The sequence below is a fragment of the Canis lupus genome, chromosome 28 (assembly GCF_011100685.1).
Source record: "Canis lupus familiaris isolate Mischka breed German Shepherd chromosome 28, alternate assembly UU_Cfam_GSD_1.0, whole genome shotgun sequence".
NCBI lineage: Eukaryota > Metazoa > Chordata > Mammalia > Carnivora > Canidae > Canis > Canis lupus.
The window spans coordinates 9,603,723-9,629,625 of NC_049249.1; the positions used below are offsets into that span (position 1 = coordinate 9,603,723).

The following is a 25,903-nucleotide window of genomic DNA, read 5'->3' on the forward strand; positions in this document are numbered from 1 at the left end:
GTAAAGGCTAGAAATTCAGCAACTGAAATAATTGCTACTTGAGGCCTGATGGTTGGTAGTCTGCCATTAATTAGTATTCTGCAGTACATCCTATAGGCTAACCTTCAGGCTAGCATCTCTTGTTACAACTACTGAGTACCCATGGTATTATATATGCTAGGGATATACAGATGATTTATAGGCACATTCCTTCCCTCAAAGACTCAATGATCTGTTCACTTCTCCTATTCTTCCTTACAACGAACAGAACTCTTCTGTGTGCCTCAAACATGCATTCTTCGTACCTTTATTCATGTCATTCCCTCTGTCTTGAAGGATACCTAGGTGGCTATCTTATCTACCATACATGTCTGATAAGAGTTTCCCTGATAACCTCAGTGACACATGGGACTTTCTTTCCTTTCCCTCCTGTTAACTTGTTTTTCTTTTTATAACTTTTTATACCATTCCTCCTTTTATTGTAGCTATTCATTCTGTGTTTTATCTTTCCTTCTAGAACTACAGTGAATAAATCCTTGGTAGATAGCACTCGCCTTGCATGTACCATGCACATCTTTGCTTTTATTCAATAAAGCAATGCAAAAATTATCGCAATTAGTTGGAATCAGAGCTTCCCAACTAATGTGCTTCCCATCTAATGTGCTTCCCAACTAATGTGCTTTCTGTACACGTGTACAGAAATAATGATCCTCTCTCCACACTTATGACAAACAGATATGAATAATCTTTTAACCCAGTTGCAATACAAGTATTTTTATTTTTCTTTTAAGTCATGACCATGAAAGGTTAGGAAGCCATGTAGGTTAGATTCTGTTTTTTCTTTCTTTTTTTTTTTTATTCAGATTCTAGCTCTGTATAGATTCATTGCTCCATTTCCTACATATATGACAAATCTAACATTTCACATTTGAGGGGAAAAAGTGTTTTGAAATAATTCTCGAATTTTAAAAAGTTAATATTTTAATACTTCTGTGACTTATATTTTATAGTACATGAAACATAAAGGACAGGATATTCCAAAATATTTTCGTCTTGAACAGTTGCAAGATGAATTTAACTTTGTTTCTGAAGAAGAAATGAAAAAGAGTAAACGTTTCCAGCTATTGCAACTTAGAAATGCAGGTCAATTAGATGTTTTCCTTCTGCAGCAAATACCCCTTTATGACAAAGAGATTCCAGACTTAGTCTTCCAGGTACATGCTTTCTATTTGAATATTGCTTATTGTATGATAAATTCATATTTTTGCTGCTTTTAGAAAAACAGTTTTATTTATTTATTCATGAGAGACACACAGAGAGAGGCAGAGACATAGGCAGAGGGAGAAGCAGGCTTCCCGCAGGAAGCCTAATGTGGGACTTGATCCCAGGCAGATGCTCAACCACTGAGCCACTCAGGTGCTCAATATTTTTGCTGTTTTGAATCTAAACTTATTCCTTTTTTAACTTATAAGTTTATATAAAAAACCCATTTTAAAAACTATTATAAAAATAGGTTATAATAGGCTTATTAATTTCACTTGTTATTATCAATAAGAAAAAAAATGGATAAACTCTATGATATTTGTTTTCATTTTATCCTGGACTGAAAGTAAATTGCAATAAGCCACTTAACATTAAATAAGTAAAAGTTGTTTTAAAAAATAGTGTGTATTTTTGTTGTTGTCAAGCCATCCCTTAGCTTGTATACCCTAATTTAGAGGATACACAAACAATACACTATATAGGACTCATTATATTTAAAACTCAAGTTGCAGGGAGAGGACACTCATGTTCTGAACTGTCTGAAGGCTCTTTTGTCTCAGAGGTGAAAGGGGAAATGCAAATTAATGATTTTTCAGGGATCCCTGGGTGGCGCAGCGGTTTGGCGCCTGCCTTTGGCCCAGGGCGCGATCCTGGAGACCCGGGATCGAATCCCACGTCAGGCTCCCGGTGCATGGAGCCTGCTTCTCCCTCTGCCTGTGTCTCTGCCTCTCTCTCTCTCTCTCTCACTGTGTACCTATCATAAATAAATAAAAAAAAAAAAATGATTTTTCAATGACAAAGTCCTAGCACCACCAGTTAGCACAGTTGTTTGACTGTTCTAGTCCCACAAAGATAGGATTTGCAGATAATTTTTTACTTTCACAAACATGACTGAGTGCAGATATATGTAATCACAAACTGACCAGTTGGTATTTGGCTTTGGAAAGCATTTCCCAACTTTAAATTATGGTCAATCTCCTGTTTTGAGACCTTAGGAGCTTCAGTTAGTAAACTAGAGTAGAAAGGCCTGAAAATAGCTTGGAATAGCTAGAAAGTTATTCATTTTCCTTCTGCTGCTTTTCTCAATGACTGAATTCAGTTCTACAGTCCCATAAAGTGACAGGCAAAGCAGAAGGCTCAGCATAATCATGAATATAACACCATAAAAGAGGAACAGTTTCTGCTCTTGAAATCAGGGGCATTCCTTATCTTATTCAAATTATTCAGAGAGCAAAAAAGGAGGGAAAGTAATCCTATTCATTTTTGAGTCTGATATAACTTTCATAGCAAAATTGGGCAAGGAGAGCAAGAAATGGTCATTTTGGATCATTTTACTTATGAGCATAGTTGTAAATTTTCTAAAAAAAATTTCAACAAATTAAAAAGCCATATATTGTGAATAAATATATAATTACACTTTATAATCTGAGTTTGTTTTCACATAGCAAAGCTAATTTAATTAGAGAATCTGTTAATATAACTTACCATATTAACAGAATTAAGGAAGGAAAAATATGCTCCTCTTAATAAATGCCCATTAGGCATTTAATAAAATCGGTGCTCATTCATGATGAAAGCTCTTAGTATACTAGAATTAGAAGAGAATTTCTTCTTTGTTTAAAGTTTTTATTTTAATTCCAGTTAGTTAACATATAGTGTTATATTAGTTTCAGATGTCCAATATAGTGATTCAACAGTTGCATACATCACACTGTGCTCATCACAAGTGCACTGTTATCTCTATCACCTATTTCATCTGTTCTCCCCACCCCTCTCTGGTACCATCAGTTTGCTCTCTATAGTTAAGAGTCTGTTTCTTGGTTTGTCTCTCTCTCTCTCTTCCCCCCACCCTTTGCTTCTTTGTTTTGTTTCTTAAATTCCACATATGAGTGAAATCATATGGTATTTGTCTTTCTCTGCGTTATTTCACTTAGTATTATACTCTTTAGCTCCATCCATGTTGTTGAAATTGGCAAGATTTCATTCTTTTTATGGCTGAATAATATTTCATTGTATATATATTACCCCATCTTTATCCATTCATCTATCGATGGATACTTGGGCTGCTTCCATATCATGGCTATTGTAAATAATGTTGCTATAAACATAGGGGTGCATGTAACCCTTTGATTAGTGTTTTTGTATTCTTTGGGTAAATTCCCAGTAGTGCAATTGCTGGATCATAAGGTAGTTCTATTTTTAACTTTTTGAGGAAACTCCATAGTGTTTTTCAGAGTGGCTGCACCAGTTACAGTCCCACCAACAGTACAAGAGGGTTCCTTTTTCTCTATATCCTACACCTGTTGTTTCTTTTGTTTTTGATTTTAGCCATTCTGACAGGTGTGAGGTGATATCTTGTAGTTTTGATTTGCATTTCCCTGATGATAAGTGATGATGAACATCTTTTCATGTGTCTGTTTGCTTCTATATGTCTTTTTTGGAGAAATGTCTTCTCATGTCTTCTGCCCATTTTTTAATTGGACTTTTTTGGGGGGGGGGGATGTTGAGAATTATAAGTTCTTTATATATTTTGGACACTAACCCTTCACTGGATATGTTATTTACACATATCTCCTGCCATTCCTTTGGTTGCCTTTTAGTTTTATTGATTGTTTCCTTAGAAGAGAACTTCTTTAAACTGATTGAGAATGTTACAACATTTTGGGTTTTTCTCCTGATGTGAACCACATTGAAAGAAATGCTTCTTCTAAATTGTGGAATTGAGTGTGAGGAGACACAAGAAGGCAACATCTACATGCCTACTGAATGATTACATTAAATTTCAGATGTAATTAGCCAGTAATATAGAAACATGAAGAAAGCAGAGCAGAACAAAGGATAAGACAGCTACAACAAATTTTGATGCTGGTTTTTCCTGGGCTTTGGTACCCTAATGGGGAGTAAGCTTCTTGTGACATGTCCTCACAGAGTTGGGTTTTGCCAGAGTTAGCAAAACAAAATGAAAACAAAAACAAACAAACAAAAAAACCCTGTGTACAATAGGCAAGGTTTACAGATTAAGCAGATGTGTCAAAGGACATAGTTCACCCCTTAATGACAGGGGATTAGGAGTACCAAACCCTGAGCAATCGAAAATCTACGTATAACTTTTGACCTCTCCAAAACTGAAATAATAATGGGCTATTGTTGATAAGCTACCTGATAACAGAAAGCGTTGACACATTTTTTTAATGTTACACATATTACACACTGTATTCTTACAATAAAGTAAGCTAGAGAAAAGAAAATGCTATTAAGAAAATCATAAGGAAGAAAAAATACATTTTCAGTATCATACTGCAAAAAGTCTTCATCCGAGTGTACCTGCACAATTTAAATCCATGTTTTCAGAGGTCAACTATAATTACTTAAGAGGATGGATATATGGATTTTAACATTCTTGCTAATTTTCTATAGTTTTGAAAAAGTTGAGGAAAAATTAAAGACAAAAAATAAATAGCATTCTGTACACCAGTAAAAACCCACTAATTGTAACTTAATGAAGATACCCCTTGCAATGGCAATGAAAACTCTAAGATATATAGAAATATATTTAACAAAAATATATGTAAGAACTTGAGAAAATTACAAAACATTTTGAATGATGTAAAAAAAATTCTGAGTAAATGTTCACTGATAGGAAGTTGCAAGGTGCCAGCATTGTAGGATGCCAGTTCCCCCAGATTATTTCATACACATAGTAATGCAATTCCAAACCAGTGAAATAGAACAGAGGGGCTCAAAACAGACTTATACATGTGTAAAGACTTTTTATTTGATAGGTATCATCACAAATCAGTTGGAAAAGAATGAACTATTTGTTTAGTGGTTCTGGTCATCTGTCTAGAAAGAAAATTAAGATTCAGACCTCACAAAAGGAATAAATACCATATGTAATGAGGACTACATGTGAATTATATTAATTATACTGGAATTAAAATAAAAAATTAATAAAAGCAAAACTTTGTAAAAAGCAAAACTTTAAATGGATATCTTAATCTTGGGGTAAGAAAGTATTTCCTAAAACACAAAAAGTATAAAGAAAAAGGGGGCAGCCTGGGTGGTTCAGTGGTTTAGCACCGCCTTCAGCCCAGGGTGTGATCCTGGAGACCCGGGATTGAGTCCCACATCACGCTCCAGGCATGGAGCCTGCTTCTCCCACTGCCTGTGTCTCTGCTTCTCTCTCTCTCTGTGTCTCTCATGGATAAATAAATTAAAAACATTTTTAAAAAAGAGAATATTTCAGTCATTTTCACATTTTTTTCATAATTTCTCAATCGCAAAATTCTTTTTCTCAACATTACTCTAATTTAAAAGATGAATGGACCTCATCCCAGAAGCAAATAAAATATAGTCAAAAGCTGTTCTTACCAACACTCAGTGGGAAACTCTGAAAGAAATATTTTCTTCTCTGTGATCCCGGAGTCCCAGGATTGAGTCCCAGATCGGGCTTCCTGCGTAAGCCTGCATCTCTTTCTGCCAATGTCTCTGCCTCATTCTCTGTGTCTCACATGAATAAATAAATAAAATACTTAAAAAAAAAAAAAAGAAAGAAATATTTTCTTCTCTTGTGCCAGAGTGTTGCCAGTGTCTCCTACACATGAACGAAAGTGAATATTCATTATTTAATATTTTATTGCAATGTATCATAGCTGAACTCTGTTACATTGAAGAGGTAAAACTAAATTCTCTGTTTAGGAATATGAAAGTCAGATAGAGAAGGATATCTCCATTTCAGATGTCAATTCTATTACTACACAAAGAATTAATTCTGCCAATTTTCTGAAAAAGGTAATGATAACAAAATAACATCATCAGTATGTTTGCATCTACTTTTGTGAAATCTTCCTAATTTCCCTTTCCATTCATTACTTACAAAAATCGAGAGTAAAAAATGTGAAACCAGTAGCATTGTAAATTCTTAATCTTCAAATATAAACTATTATTTCCCTAAATTAAATTTACTTTTTTGTAGATGAGAAGATTGATAATGAAAAGAATTGTTAAAGTTAGCAAATTTAACTTATCAGATGTTGTAGCTGATTATGAAGAAATTGTATCTGCAAGGTATATATTATTTAAATATGAAATATAAAGCTTTAAACTAGTGCCTTCAAAGTTCTTTGTTTTGATTTTAAGTTACATGTCAGAGGATGCATTTACAAGGCATAAAGTGAAATATAGTGTTTAAAATATATTGGGTTTAAAAAAATAAAATAAAATAAAATATATTGGGTTATTTTAAAATTGCATTTTGGACATACCTATATGATATGTATTTTCAATTACATAGTTTGTAATGCTCTCCTTATTGATAGTTTTTAGGGCAAGAAAGAAAAAGAAAAGAAATACCTTTGTCCCAAATTAGTTTTGCCCCAAGATTTTCCTGTCCTGGAACTGCTATTAGAAAAATGGCGGAGGCGGGGCAGATGGCGGAAGAGTAGGGTCCCCAAGTCACCTGTCCCCACCAACTTACCTAGATAACTTTCAAATCATCCTGAAAACCTATGAAATTCAGCCTGAGATTTAAAGAGAGAACAGCTGGAATGCTACAGTGAGAAGAGTTCAAGCTTCTATCAAGTACAACTTGTTTTTGGCTACTCTGCACTGAGCAAAATGACTAGGAGGAAAAACTCACCACAAAAGAAAGAATAGAAACAGTCCTCTCTCCCACAGAATTACAAAATTTGGATTACAATTCAATGTCAGAAAGCCAATTCAGAAGCGCAATTATAAAGCTACTGATGGCTCTGGAAAAAAGCATAAAGGATTCGAGAGACTTCATGACTGCAGAATTTAGATCTAATCAGGCCGAAATTAAAAATCAATTAAATGAGATGCAATCGAAACTGGAGGTCCTAACGATGAGGGTTAGTGAGGCAGAAGAACCAGTGAGTGACATAGAAGACAAGTTGATGGCAAGGAAGGAAGCTGGGGAAAAAAAGAGAAAAACAATTAAAAGACCATGAGGATAGGTTAAGGGAAATAAATGACAGCCTAAGAAGGAAAAATCTACATTTAATTGGGGTTCCAGAGGGCACCGAAAGGGACAGAGGACCAGAAAGAATATTTGAACAAATCATAGCTGAGAACTTCCCTAACTTGGGGAGGGAAACAGGCATTCAGATCCAGGAGATAGAGAGATTCCCCCCTAAAATCAATAAAAACCGTTCAACACAGTTTAATAGTGAAACTTTCAAATTCCAAAGATAAAGAGAAGATCCTTAAAGCAGCAAGAGACAAGAGATCCCTAACTTATATGGGGAGAAATATTAGATTAACAGCTTATCTCTCCACAGAGACCTGGCAGGCCAGAAAGGTCCAGGATATATTCAGGGTCCTACATGAGAAGAACATGCAGCCAAGAATACATACTCTATCCAGCAAGGCTGTCATTCAGAATAGAAGGAGAGATAAAGAGCTTCCAAGATAAGCAGAAACTGAAAGCATATGTGACCACAAAACCAGCTCTGCAAGAAATATTAAGGGGTACTCTGTAAAAGAAAGAGGAAGCGCAAAGAAATAAGCCACTAAAATGATGACTGAATAGGTATTATGATGACACTAAATTCATATCTTTCAATAGTAACACTGAACGTGAACGGGCTTAATGATGCCATCAAAAGACGCAGGGTTTCAGACTGTATAGAAAAGCAAGACCCATCTATTTACTGTCTACAAGAGGCTCATTTTAGACGTAAGGACACCTACAGCCTGAAAATAAAAGGTTGGAGAACCATTTACCATTCAAATGGTCCTCAAAAGAAAGCAGGGGTACCCATCCTCATATCACATAAATTAAAGTATATCCCAAAGACTGTAGTAAGAGATGAAGAGGGACACTATATCATACTTAAAGGATCTATCCAACAAGAGGACCTAATAATCATGAATATTTATGCCCCAAATATGGGAGCTGCCAAGTATATCAATCAGTTAATAACCAAAGTTAAGACATACTTAGATAATAATACACTTATACTTGGTGACCTGAACACAGCACTTTCTACAATCGACAGGTCTTCTAAGCACAACATCTCCAAAGAAACAAGAGCTTTAAATGATACACTGGACCAGATGGATTTCACAGATATTTCCTGAACTTTCCATCCAAACGCAGCTGAATACACATTCTTCTCAAGTGCACGTGGAACTTTCTCCAGAATAGACCACATACTGCATCACAAAACAGGTCTTAACTGATACCAAAAGATTGGGATTGTCCCCTGCATATTTTCATACCATAATGCTTTGAAACTTGAACTCAAAAAAAAAAAAAAAAAAAAAAGAAACTTGAACTCAATCACAAGAAGAAATTTGGAAGAAATTCAAACACGTGGAGGTTAAAGACCATCCTGCTAAAAGATGAAAGGGTCAACCATGAAATTAGAGAATTAAAAAGATCGTGGAAACTAGTGAGAATGAAGATACAACCGTTCAAAATCTTTGGGATACAGCAACAGCAGTCCTAAGGGAAATACATCGCAATACAAGCATCCATCCAAAAACTGGAAAGAACTGAAATACAAAAGCTAACCTTGGACCTAAAGAAACTGGAGAAAAAATAGCAAATAGATCGTACACCCAGCAGAAGAAGAGAATAAAGATTCGAGCAGAACTCAATGAAATAGAGACCAGAAGAACTGTGGAACACATCAACAAAACCAAGAGTTAGGTCTTTGAAAGAATTAGTAAGATAGATAAACCATTAGCCAGCCTTATTAAAAACAAAAGAGAAAAGACTCAAATTAATAAAATCATGAATGAGAAAGGAGAGATCAACACAATAAATACCAAGGAGACAATTTTAAAAACTTATTATGAGCACCTATAAGCTAATAAATTAGGCAATCTAGAAGAAATGGACGCATTTCTGGAAAACCACAAACTACCAAAACTGGAACAGGAAAAAATAGAAAACCCCAACAACCCAATAACCACGGAGGAAATTGAAGCAGTCATCAAAAACCTCCCATGACACAAAAGTCCAGGGCCAGATGGCTTCCCAGGGGAATTCTATCAAACGTTTAAAGAAGAAACAAAAAAAAATAAAAAATAAAGAAGAAACAATACCTATTCTACTAAAGCTGATCCAAAAGATAGAAAGGGATGGAGTTCTTCCAAACTCGTTCTATGAGGCCAGCATCACCTTAATTCCAAAAGCAGACAAAGATCCCACCAAAAAGGAGAATTATAGACCAATATCCCTGATGAACACAGATGCAAAAATTCTCAACAAGATACTAGCCAATCGGATCCAACAATACATTAAGAAGATTATTCATATGACCAAGTGGGATTTATCCCCGGGATGCAAGGCTGGTTCAACACTCATAAAGCAATCAATGTGATTGATCATATCAGTAAGAGAAAAAACAAGAACCATATGATCCCCCCAGTAGATGCAGAGAAAGCATTTGACAAAATACAGCATCCATTCCTGATCAAAACTCTTCAGAGTGTAGGGATAGAGGGAACATTCCTCACCATCTTAAAAGCCATCTATGAAAAGCCCACTGCAAATATTCTCAATGGGGAAACACTGGGAGCCTTTTCCCTAAGATCAGGAACAAGAAAAAGATGTCCACTCTCACCACTGTTACTCAACATAGTACTAGAAATCCTAGCCTCAGCAATCAGGCAACAAAAAGAAATAAAAGGCATTCAAATTGACAAAGAAGAAGTCAAACTCTCCCTCTTTACAGACGACATGATACTGTACTTAGAAAACCCAAAAGTCTCCACCCCAAGATTGCCAAACTCATATAGCAATTCGGCAGTGTGGCAGGATACAAAATCAATGTCTGGAAGTCAGTGGCATTTCTATACGCTAACAATGAGACTGAAGAAAGAGAAATTAAGGAGTCAATCCCATTTACAATTGCACCCAAAAGCATAAGATACCTAGGAATAAACCTAACCAAAGAGGTAAACTACAGAACACTTCTGAAAGAAATTGAGGAAGACACAAAGAGATGGAAAAAATATTCCATGCTCATGGATTGGAAGAATTAATATTGTGAAAATGTCAATGCTACCCAGGGCAATTTACACATTTAATGCAATCACTATCAAAATGCCACGAACTTTCTTCAGAGAGTTGGAACAAATCATCTTATTTGTGTGGAGAGCAGCCCAGGTGGCTCAGCGGTTTAGCGCCACCTTCAGCCCAGGTCCTGATCCTGGAGACCTGGGATCCAGTCTCACATCAGACTCCTTGCATGGAGCCTGCTTCTCCCTCTGCCTGTATCTCTGCCCCCCCCCCCCCCCAATCTCTGTGTCTCATGAATAAATAAGTAAAACCTTAAAAAAAAAAAAGAAGATTTGTGTGGAAATAGAAAAGACCCCAAATAGCCAGGGGAATATTAAATAAGAAAACCATAGTTGGTGGCATCACAATGCCAGATTTCAGGTTGTACTACAAAGCTGTGGTCATCAAGACAGTGTGGACTGGCACAAAAACAGACACATAGATCAATGGAACAGAATAGAGAATCCAGTAGTGGACCCTCAACTTTATGGTCAACTAATATTCGACAAAGCAGGAAAGACTATCCACTGGAAAAAAGACAGTCTCTTCAATAAATGGTGCTGGGAAAATTGGACATCCACATGCAGAAGAATGAAACTAGACCATTCTCTTACACCATACACAAAGATAATCTCAAAATGGATGAAAGATCTAAACGTGAGACAAGGTTCCATCAAAATCCTAGAGGCGAACACAGGCAACACCCTTTTTGAACTTGGCCACAGCAACTTCTTGCAAGATACATCCATGAAGGCAAGAGAAACTAAAGCAAAAATGAATTATTGGGACTTCATCAAGATAAAAAGCTTCTGCACAGCAAGAGAAACAGTCAACAAAACTAAAGGACAACCTATAGAATGGGAGAAGATATTTGCAAATTACCCATCAGATAAAGGGCTGGTATCCAAGATCTATCAGGAACTTATTAAACTCAACAGTAAAGAAACAAACAATCCAGTCATGAAATGGGCAAAAGACATGAACAGAAATGTCACAGAGGAATACATAGACATGGCCAACATGCACATGAGAAAATGCTCCTCATCACTGGCCACCAGGGATATACAAATCAAAACCACAATGAGATACCACCTCACACCAGTGAGAATGGGGAAAATTAACAAGACAGGAAACAACAAATGTGGAGAGGATGTGGAGATAGGGGAAGCCTTTTGCACTGTTGGTGGGAATGTGAACTGGTACAGCCACTCTGGAAAACTGTGTGGGTGTTCCTCAAAGAGTTAAAGATAGACCTGCCCTATGACCCAGCAATTGCTCTGCTGGGTGTTTACCCCAAAGATACAGATGCAGTGAAACACTGGGACACCTCACCCCAAGGTTTATAGCAGCATGTCCAGAATAGCCAAAGGGTGGAAGGAGCCTCAGTGTACATCGAAAGATGAATGGATAAAGAAGATGTGGTCTATGCATACAATGGAATATTACTCAGCCATTAGAAATGACAAATACCCACCATTTGCTTCAACCTGGAGGGACCTGGAGGGTATTATGCTGAGTGAAATAAGTAAATTGGAGAAGGACAAACATTATATGGTCTTATTCGTTTGGGGAATATCAAAATTAGTGAAAGGGAATAAAGGGAAAGGAGAGAAAATGAGTGGAAATATCAGTGAAGGTGACAAAACATGAGAGACCTAACTCTGGGAAATGAACAAGGAGTAGTGGAAGAGGAGGTGGGCGGGGGTTGGGGTGTTTGGTGATGGGCAGCATGGGGGGCACTTGGTGGGATGAGCACTTGGTATGTATGTTGGCAAATTGAACTCCAATAAAAAAATTTTTTTAAGAAAAATTGCTGGCAGCACCACATACTAAGCCTATATATAATCTCCCCCTTTCAAAACTGACTCCTCGGCCAAATGTGAGTATGATCCACAGACAGCAGTTGGGGGAATCTTTTGGCTCAACTCAATTCTCATATTGTCCTACCTCTGAATCTTAGGGGTAAGACCAGGAATAGGGATGCCTTGTTTCTGGAAATCCTCCCTGGGGCCACTTGCAGATTCCTAGTGTTACCAAAAAACAGTTTTAATTGGTTAAGATGCTGAAACCTATTGTATTTTATTTTCAGTTTTTGAGGGGAAAATGAATGTGACCATAAAACTGTAATTCCATGGATTTTTGTTGGCAGCTTGTATAACTAATTCTTGTTTCAGAGTCATGTAGAAAAGTTGAGTATCTAATCACTTTAAAGAGAATGATTCCTGAAAAAATGAATAACATTCTGAAAGAACATCATGTTTTGTGGAATTACCTCTCTATGTGGCTATCTCTTCTTGGACCATGTACCCAATTGCATGGAGCAATCACATTTTCTCATAACATGGGAGTGAGCCAAGCATCTCTTCTGTGCTCAGAAAGAGGTTTTTACCTTGGGTTTAAGACAACTCTGTCTCCCCTCTACAATGGAGAGAATATGGTTCAGAATAATGGCCTAATTTACAATAATTAACTTTACAAATTGATGTCTTTTAAAACAAAGTTATCTTGTGTATATGCAGATGATCCCTTTTTTATCTTTAGCCAGTTGACAGATGCAGTTTGTAAGCTAGTTGAACAACACAGAAAGTTAAAGCCTCAGAGGAAAGAAAGGAAAAAGGTAGCAGCACAAACCATCTGTGATGGAGATATTAAGATTCTTGTCAGAATACTGCGGGCTTATAATATTCCTACCAGGAACATAGCAGTAAATAGGTAAGACACTGTGCACCAATTTTTACAGTTGTAAAAGCTCTATTAATTTTAATTTTAATTTTTTTGCAAAAAACTCTGTCTTAAATGTAAACATTTAAAATAAATAAATAGGAAATTCTATCTTATGTGTGAAATTTTGCACTTGGTTAATGCTCCATATTACAGAAACGGAATGAAAGTTGAAATCTTCATTTGGATAGTCGTACTGTCGTTGCTATGTATGAAAAGTTTTCAGAAGTTTGAGATGAGCACAGTAACTTAATCATGTGTATTTTGGGGTGCCAAATGTCAAATAAATGCCTTTTGCCCATGTTCCCTATCGTGAGAATTTGTGACCTTACTGTTGCCACCTGCACTGTTCTCTGCCACTGGCCCCTCTCAGTACTGCAAAAGGAACACAGAAGAGAGTAGGCTCTGTTTTGGATTTGTTATTTTAGTTGACCTCTGCAAAAATCATATCTTATCCAACTCTTCTGCAGGCACTCAATGGGTTTTATTTTCATTTCTTGAGCAGAGGATCTATGGGGCCAGAATGGTATCACCATTTAGTGGCCAAATTAAGTCATTATGCGTATTAAATGCTCGTGAATTTAGTGTGTCTTGAATATTGAGTGTCTTATGTATTTTGTCTCATGCATGAATCATATATTATTGATATTTAGAACCCAGGTGTCTCAGGAATATTAAGTATCTCTCTTTATGTGTAACATATATGTGCTTTACTTGTTTATCTTATGTTTACCACATCCCATGAATTCTACATATGAAAAATATTTTTACTAGGTACTAAGAGTTAAAACCTCCTAAGAGTTTTTCCTGTGTTTCATAAGCTACAACCTTATTTATCTAATAGAATTGATGTTCTCAAAACAAATGCACATTCCAAAGGCTAACTTTTGTGCAATAAGAATATCATAAAATCACTACCAGTTTCTATAATCATCAATTTGTAAAAAGAAAGAATATTGTAACACCAAAAATAGGAAGGATATAATCTCAAAGTATCACTTGCCTTATTTTTCTCCTTTGCTGAAGACCAGTGAAAACTTTATCACAGACTGAATCCAATCCATGGTTCAGCATTTAGGAGCCCCTCTTCCAGAGTGGTGATCATCAGATGTTTAGTTCTAACCACCAACAATAAGAAGATCCAAAACAAACTCTGTAAGACCCATGGTAACCGAATTATTTATCACCATGAATTGAGGCAAAAATCTTGCTTATTCCTACCAAAACTAATGTTAAAGTTATTTATTTATTTAAAAATTTTTAAGATTTAAATTCAATTTAGTTAACATATAGTGTTAATATATAACATATATTAGCTTTAGGGGTAGAATTTAGTGACTCATATATAATATATACCAGTTCTTCTTTATCCATTTATCTGTTGATGAACATCTGGGCTTTCCAAATTTTGGCTATTGTGGATATTGCTAATATAAACGGGTGCATGTACCCCTTCAAATCACTATATTTTTATCCCTTGGATAAATACCTGTAGTGCAATTGCTGGATTATAGGGTAGTTCTATTTTTAACTTTTTGAGGAACTCCATACTGTTTTCCAGAATGGCTGCACCAGTTTGTATTCTGGTCAACAGTCTAAGAAGGCTCCCCTTTCTCTGCATCCTTGCTTTACTGATTCAATTTCTTTGCTGGTTATGGGTCTGTTCAAGTTTTCTATCTCTTCGTATTTCAGTTTTGGTAGTTTATATGCTTCTAGGTATTTGCACATTTCTTCCAGATCACCTAATTCCCTGCTCATAATATTCTCTTATAATTATTTGCATTTCTTTGTGTTGGCTGTGATCTCTCCTCTTGCATTCATGATTTTATTTATTTGGGTCTTTTTTCTTTTTAATAAGTCTGGCTAAGGGTTTGTTAATCTTGTTAATTCTTTCAAAGAACAAATTCCTGGTTTTGTTGATTTGTTCTACTGTTTTTTTTAATTTTTATATCATTGATTTCTGCTCTAATCTTTATTATTTCTCTTATCCTGCCGGATTTAGGCTTTATTTGCTGTTCTTTTTCCAGATCCTTTAGGTGTAAAGTTAGGCTGTATATTTGAGATGTTTCTTGCTTCTTGAGGAAGGCTTGTATTGCTGTATACTTTTCTCTTAGGCCCATCTTTGCTACATCTGAAAGGTTTTGAACTGTTGTGTTTTCATTTTCCTATGTTTCCATGTATTTTAAAATTTTTTCTTTAATTTCCTGGTTGACCCATTCATTCTTTGGTAGGATAGTTCTTTAACCTCCATGTACTGTGGTTCTTCCAAATGTTTTCTTGTGGTTGACTTTGTTTCATATCATTTGGTCTGAAAATATGAATGGTATGATCTTAATCTTTTTGTACCAGTTGAGTTCTTATTTGTGACCCAGTATGTGATCTATTCTGGAAAATGTTCTATGTCCACTTGAAAAGAATATGTATTCTGCTGCTTTAGGATGGAATACTCTGAATATATGTGGTAGGTCCATCTGGTCCAGTGTGTCATTCAAAGCCCTTGTTTCCTTGTTTATTTTCTGCTTAGATGATCTGTTCGTTGCTGTGAATGCGATGTTAAAATCGCCTATGATTATTGTATTATTATCAGTGCGTTTCTTTAAGTTTGTTATTGATTTATATATTTAGCTGCTCCAGTGTTAGAGACGTAAGTATTTACATTTGTTGGATCTTCTTGCTGGATAGATCCCTTTATTATGATACAGTGTCCTTCCTCATCCCTTATTACAGTCTTTGGTTTAAAATCTAGTTTGTCTGATACAAGGATGGCTACTCTAGCTTTCTTTTGATTTCTATTAGCATGATAAATGGTTCTCCATACCCTCACTTTGAATCTGGAGGTTTGGGGTCTAAAATGAGTCTCTTGAAAGAAGCATATTGATGGGTCTTGTTTTTTTTTTTTTTTTATCCATTCTGATACCCTATGTCTTTTGATTAGGGCATATAGTCCGTTGACATTCAGAGTAATTATTGGAAGATATGAATTTAGTACCACTGTATTACCTGTAAAGTCGCTGTTCCTGTAGATTGTCTCTGTTCCTTTTTGGTCTTTGTTGCTTTTGGTCTCTCTTTCCTACTCAAAAGGTCCCCTTTAATGTTTCTTGCAGGGCTGATTTGGTGTTCATGAATTCCTTTAGTTTTGTTTGTCTTGGAAATTATCTCTCCTTCCCTTCTGAATGAGACAGTCTTGATGGATAAAGTATTCTTGGCTGCATATTTTCCCATTTATCACATTGAATATATCATGCCAGTCCTTTCTGGCCTTCCAGGTTTCTGTGGACAGGTCTGCTACCAGTCTTATGTGTCGACCCTTATAGGTTAAGGACTTCTTGTTCTAAACTGCTTTCAGAATTTTCTCTTCATCTTTGCAATTTGCAAATTTCACTATAATATGTTATGGTGTTGACCTGTTTTTGTTGATTTTGAGAGGAGTTCTCTGTGCCTCTTGGACTTGAATGCCTGTTGTCTTCCCCAGAGTAGGGAAGTTTTCAGCTATAATTTGTTCAAATAAACCTTCAGTCTATAATATGGATATTATTTCACTTTACGGAATTGCTGAGTTCCCTAAATCTATCTTCATGATCTAATAGCTTTCTTTCCCTCTTCATTTTAGCTTCATTATTTTCCATAATTTTATCTTCTGTATTAACTGATTTTCTCTTCTGTTTCATTCATCCTCATTTTTATGGCCTCCACTTGGGCCTGCAGCTCAGTTACAGCATTTTAAATTTCAGCCTGGCTAGATTTTAGTTCCTTTATCTCTACAGTGAGGGATTATCTAGTGTCTTCTATGCTTTTTTCAAGCTCAGCTAGTATCTTTATAAATGTTTTAAATTCTATTTTAGACGTCTTAGTTATATCTATATTGATTAAATCCCTGGCTGGGAGTACTACTTTCTGTTCTTTCTTTTGGGGTGAATTTGTCCATCTCATCATTTTGTCCAGAAAAGAAAAAAAGAAAAAAAAGAAAAAACAACAACAATAGCAGCAGCAGCAACAACAACAAAACAACAATTAAAAACTAGATCTTGAATTTGTTTTGGTCTGCTTATGAAAAGAAACTAGATCCCAAGAAGAAAGAAAGAAAGAAAGAAAGAAAGAAAGAAAGAAAGAAAGAAAGAAAGAAAGAAAGAAAGAGAAAGAAAGAAAGAAAGAGAAAGAAAGAGAAATGAAACAAAAAATAAAAAATATTAAGTGTATGTAAAAATTTTAAAATAATTGAAAAAATAAGAAGCTACCTGAAAAAAAAAAAAACTAAAAAGCTAAAGAATAAAAGTACAAAGGATGCTAGATACTGTTTTGCCCTAGGGCTGAAGCTTTGCAACTCTCTATGATCAGTAAACTTGGTGGGAGTGAGTTGTTTGTGCTGGTCTTCTGCAGGAGGGACCTGCAGCCCTGATTCTCAGGTTGATTTGACCCAGTGAAAATACGCTTTGAGGGTACAGAGAGGCAAGACTTGATGTAAGCGGCTCTGGACTCCACTATCTGGCACTGTTTTTGCTCCCTGAGGGCTCTCAGCATTGAGATGGGTGGGATGAATATGGCAGTGCTTTCCTCACTAGCCCTGGAGCTGAAAATATGTGCCCCCTACTCTTCAGTGAGTCCTCACATAAGAGCAGTCAATCACACTTGTCTCCCCAGTTTCCATCAGAACTCTGCCCTGCCTGGCTGAGTTTCAAAATTCCAAATTTTAGGGACTCCCATGGCATGGTCCAATGCTGTTACTCCCAAGGAGTGTCTCACCTCACTTCTGCCTTTTGCTGGACCCATTCCAGGAAAGTGGTTGCATGACCATGCAGTGGTTCTCAGTTTATGGCAACACAAAGCAGAAAGATGGCACCTAGACTCGCTGTTCTCAGCCAGGTTCCATGCTCCCATGCCTGGGAACAGTGCATCGCCTAGGTGCCACCTGTTCTTGCATCCCAGGGGTTCCTCAGAACACAGTGCCACATCTGAGATCCTGCCCCACTTTGCCAACTGAGCACCTTTAAACCAGGCAGGGCCCCTGCTGTAGCAGACTTCTAAAACTTTGATTTTGCCTCTGCTGCTTATGATACTTTGCAGTACCCTCCTTAAGCAGGCTCCCTTCCCACCACGATACCCTCAGCTATATCACACCAGAATCAAGCCTCCATACCTCCTACCTTCCAAAAGGTGATAGCTTTTTTACTTGTAGACTTGCAGTATTTGTTTTCTCAGAACTCTGATTGATTTCTTCAGTGTTCAGAATGATTTGATAACTATCTAGTTGTATTTGAGGTATGAGACAAACTTAGGGTCCCCCCACTCCTCTGCCATCTTAATTCCTACTGTCTGTTAAAGTTATTTAACATGTATATCTCTATATTGTTTTTCGTGAAGAGTCTTGGATCTACCTACTTATTTGAAATCATCAATATCTTGCCTCAGACATAAAGAAACAATCAAATCTGTAGAATCAGATGAGATCTTAAATGAGGTAAGTTTTAAACACTTCTGTAAAATATAATTTTGATTATGTTTGCTCTGGATAACAACTGGCTCATAATTGGTCTCTCCATCTCTAGAGTCTTAAGCTTCCAGTTGATTTTCTAGAACACAATGAAGGTACTCTGTATAAGATGTAATCCTAACTGATTCATTCCCTGATCCCCTGCTCTCAAGGCCTATAAAATAAAGTACAAGCTTCTTTAGAATGCCTACAAAAATCTATCATCTGACCCTTACCTACCAGTCAACCACGTCTCTCTCCTCCCCAAGACAGTATCATCATACCACTACTTCTAGAAGGCCTCTTTACCTTTCCTTTGCCTGGAATGGCCTCCACATAGCTCCATATTATTGGCCTCATAAAACTTACTATTTAGTGTTTCAAAGCTCAAGGTCCAGCAATGTTTTCTCTATGAAGTTCTCCTTGTCTTTACCTTAGAAAATTAATCATTGGTTCTCCTGAGTAACTATTATACCTTAAATATATTTCTTTTATTTTTCACATTTGATTGAAATTGTTTACCTGTTTATTTTTCTGATAGACTATAAAGTCCTTAGGGGTAAGTTCCATTTATCTTTCAATCCTAGAAAAGTATCTGATATTGAATAGGACCAATAAATGTTTATTAAATGAATGAATGAAAAATGGCTGTTTGACAATCTAGAAAAAGTAAGCCATCCAGTGGTCAGCCAGTATTCAAGTAATTTCCTAGCCTTCTACCTTTCATTAACTATATAAAATAGTGCAAAAAGCTAGTCAATGTTTATTATTTGTTTCAGGATACTGTACAACCTTTTGTGGAAGTTTCCTTTCAACACACTGTATACAAAACCAGTACTGCAAGTGGATCTCATCCATGCTGGAATGAAGAAATTAAAGTAGATTTTATGTAGGTTGGAATCTATTTTTACCTCAGCTTCTAAAAAAAGAGCAGTAACAAAATTGCTTTCTTCAGCCATTTGTTGAAAATAATCATTGAGATAGGCTTTATTGTTTAATCTTACAAATTATGAAATATCTCTTACATAGGTATTGATATATATCAATATACATATTGATATATATATAATGTATATGCAAATGTAAGTTCTGAGGAAAAATAATAATATGAATACTTGGGTGTATCTACCACCCAGCTTAAAAAATTGAATATTACCATTACCTTTCAAGGCTAGTACCTAGTTGTTACTAAGCCAGTTCCTAATTGTATCCCCTTCTTTCTCCCTAGAGGTAACAAATAATTTGTGTTTAACATTCCCTCTCTTTATGATTTTATATTATAAATATTTGTCCCTAACTATGTGTTATTCATTTATGGATGTTTCAACTTTATATAAATTGAATCATCTTTTGCAATCTTGTTTATTTACTCTTAATTATTTTGAGAGATTCATCTATATTCATACTCATAACTTTCTCCTGTCCTTCCTCTCTTCTTTTTTCTTTCCTACTTTCATACCTTTTCTCGCCTCTTCCTCTTTTCTTTCCTTCTTTTATTTTCACTTATGTATAGTATTCTACTGGACTAAAGTGCCATAATTTTTATACATTTCCCTGTTGATGTACATTTGGCTTGTTTTAATCTTTTGCTATTGCAAATAATGTTGCTTGGAACATTCTTATACTTGTCTTCTGGAGCATACATGCAAGAGTTTCTTTTTAAGACAGTAGCTCTCAGGCAGCCCGGGTGGCTCAGCAGTTTAGTACTGCCTTTAGCCCAGGGTGTGATCCTGGAGACCTGGGATCGAGTCCCATGTCAGGCTCCCTGCATGGAGCCTGCTTCTCCCTCTGCCTGAGTCTCTGCCTCTTTCTTTCTCTGTGTCTCTCATGAATAAATAAATAAAATCTTAAAAAAAAAAAAAAAGACATGAGCTCTCAAACTTTTCTGTGCATTAGAATCACCTGTATGGCTTCTTAAAACATTGCTGGGCCCACCTTCATAATTTCTAATTCAGTAGGTCTGGGGTAGGTCTTGATGATTCCACTTCTCACAAGTTCCCCGGTGTTACTGATGCTACTTAGTCATGGGGATACTTTGAGAACCTCTGCTCTAGGATATATGTCCAGGAGTAAAATTGCTAAGTTGTAACTGAATTCAGCTTTAACTTTATTAGATAATACCAAACTGTTCTAGTGACTGTATCAATATACAATCCCAACCTAACATATATTGTGCCATATCTTCAATAATATTTTGTATTTTTAAAATTATTATTTCTAATATAACAGATCTAAAGTGATATTCTCATTGTGGTTTAATTTGCCTTCCCTCATTTCTAACTAGAGTGTTTGTTTTTTCCCATTTAAAAAAATTGATAGACTACTTTTTGAGCAGTTTTAGTAAAATTGAGGTAAAATTGAGTATAAAGTACAGAGAGTTCTCATGTACACATTTACCACAATACACAAACATAAAACCTCACGCAGCCTTAGTGTGGTACGTTTGTTACAATCTGTGAACCAGTGTTGATGCATCATTATCAACCATTACTTTGGAGTTCACTCTCATGTTGTGCATTTTATGGGTTTTGACAAATGTATAATGACATGTACCCACTACTATAATATCATCCAGCATAGTTTTACTGACCTAAACATATTCTCCACTTCATCTATTTATCCCTTTATCCTTACCCTGGGGCCTCTAGAAACCACTGATGTTTTTACTGAGTCCATAGTTTTCTCTTTCCAGAATGTCATTGCATTAATCATGGTTCTCCAGAGGAACGATCAATAGCGTGTGTGTGTCTACATGTATCTTTGTGTCTTTGTCTTTCTTCCTCTCTCACCCTTTATAATATGGATGGACCTTACCTAATCAATTGAAAGTTTAGTGGAAAAAAGACTTACCTCTTCCTGGGAAGACGTGAACAGCAAGTCTTCTCTGGGCCTCCAGCCTGCTGGTGTACCCTGCAGATTTTGGACTTAGCTACCTCACACTCATGTGAGCCAGTACTACAGAGGGTAATTTGCTTTACTCAGGCTTACTCAATTTTTTTTTTTTTAACTTGGAAAGAACACTAAACATGAGATCTTCCTTATTAACAAATTTTAAAATGTGCAGTATATTATTGTTGGCTATAGGTACAGTGTTGTACAGCAGACCTCTAGAGCTTATTTTTTAAAGATTTTACTTATTTATTCATGAGAGACACAGAGAGAGAGAGAGAGGCAGAGACACAGGCAGAGGGAGAAGCAGGCTCCATGCAGTAAGCCCGATGTGGGACTTGAACCTGGGACTCTAGGATCACGCCCTGGGCCGAAGGCAGGCACTAAACTGCTGAGCCACCCAGGGATCCTCTCTCTAGAGCTTATTCATCTTGCTTAACTGAAACTTTATGCCTGTTGATGAGAAACTCCCCATTTCCCTTCTCCCAGCCCCTGGCAACCAACATTCCACTTAGTAATTTTATGAATTTGACTATTTTATATATCTTATATAAGTAGAATTATGGGGCAGCCTGGGTGGCTAAGTGGTTTAGCACGCCTTCAGCCCAGGGCCTGATCCTGGAGACCCGGGATCGAGTCCCACATCGGGCTCCCCGCATGGAACCTGCTTCTTCCTCTGCCTGTGTCTGTGTCTCTCTCTGTGTGTGTCTCTCATGAATAAATAAATAAAATCTTTTTTAAAAATCAGTGGAATTATGCAGTATTTGTCTTTCTGTGGCGGGTTTATTGAGTTTTTTCACTTAGCATAATATCCCCAAGGCTCATCTGTGTTGTCACATATTGCCAAATTTTCTTATTTCTTAAGAGTAAATAGTATTTATTTCATTGTATATGTATACCACATTATCCTCATCTGTCAACATTTAGGATGTTTCCATCTTGACTATTGTGAATAGTGTTACAATGAACATCAGAATGCTAACATCTCTTTGAGATCCTCATTCAATTCTTTTGGATAGATTCTGAGAAATGAGATCAGATGGCAAATCTATTTTTAATTTTTTGAGGAACCTCCATACTGTTTTCCATAACAGCTTCACTACTTTGCATCCCTACCAACACAGTGCAAGGATTCCAGTTTTCTACATCTTTACTAATACTTTTCATCTTTTGTTTTTTTGGTAATAGTCATTCTGAGAGGTGTGAGGTGGTACCTCACTGTTGTTTTGATTTCCCTTTCCCTGATTATTAGTGAGCATTTTATTATTAGTTAGCAATTACTGAGAATTTTTTTTTATTTTATTAAATAATCTCTACACCCAATGTGAGGCTCGAACTTACAACCCCAAGATCAAAAGTCATGTGCTTTAGTCACTGAGCCAGCCAGGTGCTCTAAGCATTTTTTCATATATGTGTCAGTCATTGTAGATCTTCTTTGGAAAATGTCTATTCAAGTTTCAACATAGTTTAAAAATTGGATTATTAACTTTTTTTATTATTGAATTGTATGAGTTCCTCATATGTTTTAGTCATCAATCCTTTATGATATATATGGTTTGCAAGTATTTTCTCCCATTCCCTAGGTTGCCTTTTCACACTGATGATTGTTTGCTGTGCAAAAGATTTATATTTTAATATAATTTCACTTTACTTTTGCTTTTGTTGCCCATGCATTGGTGTCATATCCGTGTAATAAGATCATTGCCACAACCTGTGCCATGAAGTTTGTTCCTTGTGTTTTCTTCTAGAAGCTTTACAGTTTCAGGTCTTCACTTACATTTTAAGTCTTAAATCCATTTTGTCTTTTTTTAAAATTTTATTTATTTTATTTTTTAAAAAATTTATCTACCCATTTGAGAGAGAGAATGAGAGAGAGCACAAGCAGGGGGAACAGCAGAGGGAAAGGGAGAAGCAAACTTCCTGCTCAGCAGGAAGCCTGATGGGGGGGCTTTATCCCAGGACCCCAGGACCATGACAGGAGCTGAAGGCAGATGTTTAACTGACTGAGCTACCCAAGTGCCCAGTCTTTAATCCATTTTGAATTGATTTTTGTCTATAGTGTAAAATAAGAATTGATTTGATTATTTTTGCATGTTGATAGTTTTACCAACATCATTTGTTGAAGAGACTATTCCTTCCACATTGTATACTTTAAAATTTTTTTTAAAATAGTTTATTTATTTATTTGAAAGAGAGAAGAGAGTGAGCATGGGTGGGGGGAGGGGCAGAAGGCGAGGGAGAAGTAGACTCCTCACTGAACAGGGAGCCTGACCTGTGGCTTGTCCCAGGGATCAAGACCTGAACCCAAGGCAGACACTCAACCAACTGAGCCACCCAGGCACCTCTACATTGTATGTATATATTTTTAAAGATTTTATTTATTTACTCATGAGAGACACACAGAGAGAGAGAGAAGTAGAGACATGGGCAGAGGGAAAATCAGGCTCTGGGACTCAATCCCGGGACTCCAGGATCATGCCCTGGGCCGAAGGCAGGTGCTAAATTACTGAGCCACCCAGGGATCCCCATACATTGTATATTCTTGACATCCTTGTCAAAGACCAGTTGACCTGATGGAGATGCAGGGATTTATATCTGGGATCTGTATTCTGTACCATTGGTGTATATGTCAATTATGCCAGTAACATCCTTTTGATTCCTGTAGCTTTGTAGTGTATTTTGAAATCAGTAAATTGGATGCCTCCAGGTTTGTTCTTTCTCAAGATTTATATGTGACACTAAAGTTGTATAAATAAAATTTGGTTATTGGAATTAAAGTACATTGATCAAGACAAATATGAAACGTAGAACTTAAAATTGTTCTCTAAACTCAATTAGCCATTTTCAGTTATCACTTCCTAAGTATCTTTAGCTCTCAGTGGCGTGAAGGAATATAAAGAACTGTCAACCACATCCATTATCAAAGTATTTTCTCTTGTCCTGGTGCCCTTTCCCCCTTCTGCCAGTCTTGTTCAGCCATCTCAAGTTCTGTAGATCATGTGGTTCCTATTTGCATTATTCTTTGATGGTGTCACTGTATTAAATAAATGGATTTAGGAGAACACAAAATAGTCAATAATATAAATTTAAATTAAATAAGATTAAATTTTACTCTTTAGTGAACTAAAGAGAAGGAGGCTGTAGAGTATTTGAATTCTCGTAGTTATAGCAGTAAGATAAGCCAAAAACAGGTTTAGAGTATAACCAAGTTGATTAGAGGGTCAGCTAAGGCACAACGATTCAGTTAACATTTTTTGTTCCCTGAGATACAAGAGCTCTTTTTCCTTCTCCACATGACATTTTAGTGAATAAAATCCACATGCAAATGGGATAGAGAGTAATGATAAATAAATAGTATATAGTAATTAGGCTTGTGATCTCTACTTTGGACAAGAAATTATGGTGAAATTTGAATAAGGCTTTCATAGAATACAAAATGCAAGACAATGCAGGACTTAAGAGATTTAAAGGACATACTAAGTTGACACACTCAAAAATGTCTGGATGATGATAGTGCTCACATAGTGTTGTAAGTATCCATTGCCTCCTCTCTCCTGTCAAGCTTTTGCCACATGAAAGGGATCTCTTGAAGAGCAGGACAGGGAAGTCAGCTTATCACTTAAAAATATAAGGAAACTTCAATATAAAATTGTTCTCTAATCTCAGCTAACATTTTTCAGTTGTCACTGGCTTTGTGTCTCAAAAGTTACAAACTGTTGGAGATCCTTTGAAATGGTGGTTGCTTCCTTAGCAACAATCTTCAATAAATAATATCAGTGGCAGTTGGTACACTGAAAGAGCCTGGCCTTTAGAATCAGCCAGAATTGCGTTCACATACAAGCTCTGTCATTTGCTGATGGCTTTACTTTTTTTTTTTTTTAAGATTTTATTTATTTATGACAAACAGAGAGAGAGAGGCAGAGATACAGGCAGAGGGAGAAGCAGGCTCCATGCAGGAGCCTGATGTGGGACTCGATCCCGGGTCTCCAGCATCACGCCCTGGGCCAAAGGCAGGCACCAAACCACTGAGCCACTCAGGGATCCCCCTGATGGCTTTACTTTTAAGCAAGTTATTTAACTTCTCTGACTTGTTAGAAGTTTGATCAAGGTTCAAGGTTCCACACACAAGCTGGAGCTAAGAGTGGAGGAAACTTCTAGGTTTGTGGTATATTACACTATCCTTTGTCAAGTACGTCAAGTAAGCCATCAGCAGACAGCTTGCAAAATGCATTCTACTATCCCAATTTCTAGTTGGAGAAAATGGATGTGGGAAAAAGAATAAGTTCTGTGGTTAAACAGTCGTATCTCTTAGCTGAGAACAAAAGAGCAATTTAAATATATATGGGAAATAGAAGAATGTAGTAGAATTTAAGGTATTTGGAATATCTTGATACACCATACTTTGGATAATTTGTTAGCAATGGATGTCTGTAGTGAAAGTCTTTCTGCTTGACATTTAAACATTTTATTTTTCATGCAAAATACTTTGAGATATGTTACAAAGCACATGATTTTTTTTAAGATTTTATTTACTTATTAATGAGACACACACA

At 36.3% G+C, this 25,903-nt stretch overlaps 1 protein-coding gene across 47 annotated transcripts in view; it reads left to right on the top strand.

The window, feature by feature from the left end:
• The window catches only part of CC2D2B (coiled-coil and C2 domain containing 2B), a 108,200-nt gene that overhangs the window by 48,610 nt on the left and 33,687 nt on the right, over positions 1-25,903 (top strand). For 32 of the 47 annotated variants that reach the window (XR_005380453.1, XR_005380454.1, XR_005380457.1 and 29 more), the window contains 6 exons: positions 990-1,193; positions 5,941-6,033; positions 6,218-6,309; positions 12,815-12,985; positions 18,353-18,449; positions 19,241-19,350. Coding sequence is in view for 37 of the 47 variants with exons in the window: in XM_038578316.1 (XP_038434244.1) it covers positions 990-1,193; positions 5,941-6,033; positions 6,218-6,309; positions 12,815-12,985; positions 18,353-18,449; positions 19,241-19,350 (767 nt within the window). In the remaining 10 variants the exon portion in view is untranslated. Of the gene's footprint in view, positions 1-989; positions 1,194-5,940; positions 6,034-6,217; positions 6,310-12,814; positions 12,986-18,352; positions 18,450-19,240; positions 19,351-25,903 lie in introns of those variants that run through there. The other 15 variants (XM_038578311.1, XM_038578329.1, XM_038578330.1 and 12 more) reach the window with 9 other exon arrangements.